The sequence below is a fragment of the Gekko japonicus genome, unplaced genomic scaffold, assembly GCF_001447785.1.
Source record: "Gekko japonicus isolate JY-2015 unplaced genomic scaffold, Gekko_japonicus_V1.1 scaffold336, whole genome shotgun sequence".
Taxonomy (NCBI): Eukaryota; Metazoa; Chordata; class Lepidosauria; order Squamata; family Gekkonidae; genus Gekko; species Gekko japonicus.
In genome coordinates this window covers 385,948-393,010 of record NW_015172014.1, presented here as the reverse complement: position 1 = coordinate 393,010, position 7,063 = coordinate 385,948, and the positions used below count along the sequence as shown (strand labels likewise).

The window sequence follows — 7,063 nt, the reverse complement described above, 5'->3', positions numbered from 1 at the left end:
CTCGCAAGCAGTTTGAACAACCTTAATCTCCTAATCTCCCTTCCAAACAGCTGCCGGCTTAAAAGATTTGCCGGACAGATTGAAAACCTTACCCCTCCCTGCCCAGCATTGTGGGAAATGTAGTGTCGCCGCAGGGCACTTTGGAAACCAAGCCAAAGGGTTCGCCCCGATGGGACATGCGGGCAAAATCTCCCCTTTTCCAGATATCCAGGTGGTCGATTTTTTTGCACTTCTGAAAAATTCAGCTTCGAGGAGGGCTTCTAGAAAACCGAATCCGTGAATATGGTTAATGAATTATGCGGCAGCTTGCTGAATTCCACACTCTCACACCTAGTCTTTAATTAAAAAAAAAATACTCGTTCTGTCTGACAGTATCTGTAACTGGGAACAGTGAAAATAATCTGTCGAAGAGAATGAAGGACAGCTTGCAAATGTATAAGGTGAACTGGCTTCTGTCCGCCTCCCTACCCAAGAGTGTTCCACCGGTATTCTCATTCCTTTAAAAACATACAAATAATTTCAGACTTGAGGGTCTGAGAAACTGTCATCTAAATTTCTGCAGAGGTTAAAGTCGCGGTCAGAGAAACTTAAAGCTGTCTTATGCTGTATGTATCGCCATCGCCTTCTAATTCTGTAATCCATGTTATTGCACTGTTTGTTGTGTGTAATGGGTTACGCCAGCCTTGTAACTCCTGCTTTAGTATCCATCTTAGAGAGCAAGTTTGGTGTAGTGGTTAAGCGCGCACAGGGGTCATTCTGTAGAAAAAGAGGTGCAGGAAGTCATTAGCATAACTTATTTGCATATGCCACACCCCCTGACATCACCAGAAGTGTCAGAAGGCAACACTCACGGCTCAGGCTCCACTGGACTGTTTTGGATTGCTAGCTATTGGTGGTGGTGGTGGTGGTGGTGGGGAACATGCAGATCTGTCCTTGCAGAGGAGGGAGAGCTTGTACCTGAATAAAACTTGGTCTTAAAGGTGCCACTGGACTGTTTTGGACCGGGGGCCTCTGCAACTTACCTGGCTGCTTCTTGCTCTGATTGAGGGCTGCTGGGAGCAGGGGGCGGGGCTTGTTGCATGTGCCCACCCCCTGGGCTCCTTACTGCCGGAGCTCTCCTCCTGTGCGCTCCTGCAGGAAATGACCCCTGAGTGCGCGGACTCTAATCTGGGAGAACCGGGTTTGATTCCCCACTCCTCCACTTGCAGCTGCTGGGTGACCTTGGGCAAGCCATAGTTCTGTCAGAGCTGTCCTTGAAAGGGCAGTTCTGGAAAGAGCTCTCTCAGCCCTGCCTACCTCAAAGGGTGTCTGTTGTGGGGAGGGGAAGGGAAAGGAGTTTGTCAGCTGCTCTGAGACTCCGAGTGAAGGGCAGGGTATAAATCCAATGTCCTCTTCTTCTTCTACTTGTGGTTTTGGAGCGATGTGCTCTCATTCTGGTTACGATCACAATGGAATAATCGTTGGCTGTATGTATTATACTCTCGGCACTACAATATTTGTCACCTGCCTTGAGTTTCACCGAGAAAGGCAGACCATAAATGAAGTAGGTAAAGTAGGTGAGATAAACCTGGGATGGCAGGGGAGGCATATGCTGTGGGACTGGTAGTTACGGGGGGGGGATTTCTGTGGGGTTTCCCTCTCCTATGCAAGTCCCGCTGTGTGCTACAGAAATTCCCCGGGGGCGTTACTTCCCCCCCCCATCACAACGCAGAGTGGAAAGCTGCACTGTGAAAGAAATGTCCTCCGGTGTAAAGGGCCATCACGTCACAGCTGACTTAGGGCAACGCCCCAGAGGGTTTTCAAGGCCCGAGATGAACAAAGAAGGTGGTTTGCCATCGCCTGCCTCTGCGTAGCAACCCTTGACTGCCTCGGCGGTCTCCTGTCCAAGTACTGTTGTTGTTCAGTCGCACAATCGAGTCCGACTCTTCGCGACCCCATGATGGACCACATCACGCCAGGTCCTCCTGTCTTCCGTCGTGCTCTGGAGTTTGCTCAGCGACATGCTCGTTGCCTCGATAACACTGTCTAGCCATCTCATCCTCTGCCGTCGCCTCCTTCTTTGACCTTCGGTCTTTCCCAGCATCCGGGTCTTCTCCAGTGAGGTCTCCCTTCTCATTGGGTGGCCAAAGTACTAACCAGGGCCAATTGTGGCCCCGGTCACACAGGCCGGATATCGCGGGGGGGAGGCGTGGCTAATTGGCCCGGAGGAAACTAATGCGCAGCCGCCCGAGCACACGTCCCGGTCGAGGTCCCGTGGTTAGGGGGGAGATGCTGACCAGACAGGTATCCTGCAGCACGGCACAAAAGCCGCTCCACATGATCGCACTAGCAATCGCTCTTTGTGCACATGCGCTGTTGCACAACCTGCGGAGACGGGCGCAGGATGCCACGTAAGTCCACCGGAAACGCAATCAGATGCCCGCCCTTAACGGGTGCCGGAAACTAGTACCTTGGAGGTACTAGTTTTTTACACCGCATCTTTGGCAGGAAGCCTCGGGTTAGCCATGGGAGCTCTACGCTTCCCAGATATTGTGGTGTGATTGCGCCCGGAAAATCCGCCTATCTTCCGTCTCTGTAGCGTGGCTAATGCTCCGTGTGACCGCAGCCTGTGCTTATCTTCTGAGATCTGATGAGATCGGGCTAGCCTGGGTTATCCAGGACTCAGGGCAGACGTTCAGAGGTGGCTGGCCGTCGCCTGCCTCTGCGTGGCGACCCTGGACTACCTTGGTGGTCTCCCGTCCAAATACTGACCAAGGCCGACCCTGCTTCGCTTCCAAGACTGGGCCAGCCTGGGCCATCCGGGACGGAGCTAAAGGCAGAGATTGGTGGCTGGCCGTCGCCTGCCTCTGCGTAGCAACCCTGGATTATCTTGATGGTCTCCCACCTAAGTACTCACCAGCCTGGGCCATCCAAGTCGGGGCATTAAATGCACAGTATTACATCCGGGCCACAAAAACGTCAAGCACAAATGCTGGATGGGGGATACGTTTCTGGGGAGTAGCGTCTGCGGAAGAGATCTTGGGGTAAGGGTGGACGGTAAACGGAATATGAGGTCAGTGTGATGCAGCGGCAAAAAAGGCAAATTCAGTCTTGGGGTGTATTAAAAGGGCCACGGCATCGAAATCGCAGGTCACGGCCCCTCTGTAGACTGGCTTGGTCAGGACGCACCTGGAGTACCGTGTGCAGTTCTGGAGGCCTCACTTCAAAAAGGAGGTGGGCAAAACTGAGAGGGTGCAGAGGAGAGCGATGAGGATGATCGGGGGTCTGGAGACTGAGCCCTACGAGGAAAGGCTGAGGGCCCTGGGAACGTTTAGTCTGGAGAAGAGGAGATTGAGGGGGGACATGATTGCTCTCTGTAAATATCTGAAAGGCTGTCATTGGGAGGAGGGCAAGGAGCTATTCCAGTTGGCGGCAGAGAACAGGACCCAAAGCAACGAGTTTAGATTACATGCAGGAAGGTACCGGCTGGATATTAGGAAACACTTTTTCACGGTCAGAGTGGTCCAAAGATGGAATCAACTGCCTAGGGAGGTGGTGAGCTCCCCTTCACTGGGCAGCTTTCAAGAAGAGGCTGGAGGAATATTTGTCAGGGAAGCTTTAGGCTGGTCCTGCACTGGGCAGGGGGGTTGGACTAGATGGTCTGTAGGGCCCCTTCCAACTCTAGGATTCTGTGATTCTACAGATTACATAACTCCAAATCACATCACACAACTTTGGGAGCCAGCGTGGTCTAGCGGTTAAGTGTCGGACTAGCATCTGGGAGACCCAGGTTCGAATCCCCACTCCGCCATGGATGCTTGCTGGGTGACACTGGCCCAGCCATACGTTCTTGGCCCAGCCTACCTCACAGGGTTGTTGTGAGGATAAAATAGAGGAGAGGAGAAGGATGTCAGCCGCTTTGGGCCTCCACTGGGGAGAAAGGCAGGGCCTGAATGAACAAATCAATTACATAAGTGTGCGGGCTGCACATAGTGGTTTAGTGGGTGGCGGTGGTGAGTTCTAATCAACATTTTCCAGACAGACCCCCCCACCTTTACTGGCACCCCACCACTCCAGACGTTTGCCAAAGTAATTTAATTTAATTATGCACAGAAAATACCATCCTCAGTACCGAAGCACACGCTACTGATTAAGAGGCTAAACGTTGCAACCCAAACGGCTTTGTGGGATGTCACAGGACCAAGCGAGGCGTGGGGGGGGGGCTGAGGAGCCCCCTGCAGTTAATACCGCTGGAAGGATTCCGCCCCAAGTCGCCATTAAACTTGAAGTGACGGAACAGTCTTGCCAATTCCAGCTGCAAAACGCCGAGTTCAAGATGCGCCAGGTCTAGAGATGAGGACGTTCCCCCGCACGACGGGCCGGTGGGGTGCTGCAAACAAGGGCTTTCAACGTCCCCCCCCCCCGAGGTGTGCATTAAGGCATTTAACAGAGCAAAGAGGTATATTCTCCAAAGGTGCTGCTAGCCCTCTTCGGAAGGGGGTGGGGGAGAGAGAGGGAAGAGTGCGCCCTCCTCCCACCCACGAACAGGCCCTAATCCTTTCGTTACATGCGCGGCGTGCTCTTCTCCCTGGCTGCCAGGAACCGCGGGCACTTTTCAGATGCCCAGGGGGTTGGGGGAGACCACCCCCTCGTTCTCCACCACCGCCTTGGAGATGCTCCGGAGGTTCTTGAAGAACTGCCGTGTGGAGTCGGCCCGCAGGGACGTCAGGTTCTGAACGACCCGGTCGCTGGCCTGTGGAAGGGAAGGGAGAGAAGTGGGCCCCGGGTTGTAGCAGGAGCTACAGGGGCACCCCGGGAGGAGGTTCAGGAGGGCCGCCGTCTTGGCCTGAAGCAGAAGAGCTAGACTTGGACCCTGTAGCACCTTAAAGGTTTCCCTTGCTCGAAAGCCAGTCGAATCCAACTCTAGGGATTCGGAGGCTCATCTCCGTTTCCAAGCCGAAGAGCCAGCGCTGTCCAAAGACGTTTTCCGTGGTCATGTGGCCGGCATGAGTAGATGCTGAAGTGCACGGAACGCTGTTCCCTTCCCACTGAAGTGATCCCTATTTATCTACCTGCAATTTCTTGCTTTCAAACTGCTAGGTTGGCAGGAGCTGGGACCAGAGACGGGAGCTCACTCTGTCATGCGGCACTCGGGTCTTGAACTGCCGAACTACAGACCTTCCGGTCTGCAGCTTCAGTGTCTTAACCTCTGCCCCCCCCCCCAGTAGCTCCTTAGGCACCGTCAAGATTCTCGGGGTAGGAGCTTTTGAGAGTCGAAGGCATCTCATGAAGGGGGCTCTGACTCTCGAAAGCTTTTAGGTTCGAATCCCCCACGCTGCCACGGAAGCTCGCTGGGGGAGCTTGGGCCAGTCACGCACTCTCCACCTAGCCTACCTCACAGGGTGGTTGTTGGGAGGTACAGCAGAGAAGAGGACAGTACAAGGTAAGCCTCTCTGACCCCCACTGGGGGGAAAGGCCGGGTATAAATGAAGTCAATAAGTAAACTTCTATCCCCCAAAATCATGACAATCGGTGCGACTGGACCTGAATCCAGCTGTACTCCAGAGGGAGCTGCCAAACCAGGGAAAACCAAGAAAGCCAAACAAGGAAGAAAGCTCCCGAAGGAAGAAGAAGAGAAGAGATTGGATTTATACCCCGTGGCCCTTCACTACCCGAAGGAGTCTCAGAGCAGCTGACAAACTCCTTTCCCTTCCCCTCCCCACAACAGACCCCCTGGGAGGTAGGCGGGGCGGAGAGAGCTCTGGCAGAAACTGCTCTTTTTCAAGAACAGCTCTTATCAGAACTACGGCTTGCCCAAGGTCATCCAGCAGCTGCGAGTGGAGGAGTAGGGAATCAAACCCGGTCCTCCCAGATTAGAGTCCACACACTTAACCACTACACTAAGCTAGGGGGAGGAGGACTGACAGTCCACACCCCTCCCAAAAACGCCACGAATGAACATGCCGGGCAACTGGTGCATTTGCTTCACTAGGCCCCTGCCTTCGTATTTCTTCCTGGGGGTGGTGGTTAAAGGGGTGGCACAGAGCAGAGAACATAAGAACATAAGAGACGCCAAAGTTGGATCAGGCCAAAGGCCCATCCAGTCCAACACTCTGTATCACACAGTGGCCAAAAATACCAGGTGCCATCAGGAGGTCCACCAGTGGGGCCAGGACATTAGAAGCCCTCCCACTGTTGACCCCCCCAAGCACCAAGAAGACAGAGCATCCCTTGCCCCAGAGCCCCTATCTATACCTTGTGGCTCATAGGGGCCACTGATGGACCTCTGCTCCCCCCGCCTCCGTTCCCACAAGAAGCCCTGCTCATCCCTATATGACAAGGACCTGCAACAGGCTTTGGAACTTGTTCCCACACCCCTAAGGACTAGAAACTTGCTCCCTCCTTAAACGACAGGAAAAACACATCCCCCTCTTGCGCAGCGCCCTTAACCGAAGCAGAATTACCCCCGCAGGCGGAGACACAGGTGGCCAAACACAGGAAGACCTGCAGGAGACCTTGCACTTCCCTCGTGGCTCTGCAGCAGCCGACGGAAACCCCTCCCCCCGTTACCCACAAGCCCTGGCAACAGAAGGGGCTCACCTCCATACACCAAGTGTCACAAAGCACTTTCTCGTGCTGGGCTGTGGAGTGACCCTGCTCCAGGGACCGGGATGCTCTGCGCCACAAGGAGAGAGAAGAAGAGAAGTGAAGAAGAGATTGGGTTCATACCCCATGGCCCTTCCCAACCCAAAGGAGTCTCAGAGCAGCTTACAAACTCCTTTCCCTTCCCCCCACAACAGACACCCTGTGTGAGGTAGGTGGGGCTGAGAGAGCTCTTGACAGAACTGTCCTTGAGAGAACAGCTCTGACCAGAACTATGGCCTTTGCCCAAGGTCATCCAGCAGCTGCGAGTGGAAGAGTGGGGAATCAAACCCGGTTCTCCCAGATTAGAGTCCGCACACTTGACCCCTACACCAAACTGGAATGGGAGAAAAAGCATGAGGATTTGTTGGGGGGAGGCAGCCGGCATCGGAGTCCGCCCCCAAGGGGAGAGCAGCCACATATCCCTGCCCTCCCCGCCCAC

General features: G+C 54.3%; 1 protein-coding gene across 1 annotated transcript in view; it reads right to left on the bottom strand.

Moving 5' to 3' along the window:
- Positions 1-4,067: 4,067 nt before the first annotated feature.
- Positions 4,068-7,063, bottom strand: part of ACADVL (acyl-CoA dehydrogenase, very long chain) — a 27,044-nt gene continuing 24,048 nt past the window's right edge. The window contains exons 17-18 of the mRNA XM_015420323.1: positions 6,580-6,655; positions 4,068-4,732 (exon numbers count right to left, since the gene is read on the bottom strand). Of these exons, the coding sequence (XP_015275809.1) occupies positions 4,595-4,732; positions 6,580-6,655 (214 nt within the window). The 3' untranslated portion in view covers positions 4,068-4,594. The remainder of the gene's footprint in view (positions 4,733-6,579; positions 6,656-7,063) is intronic.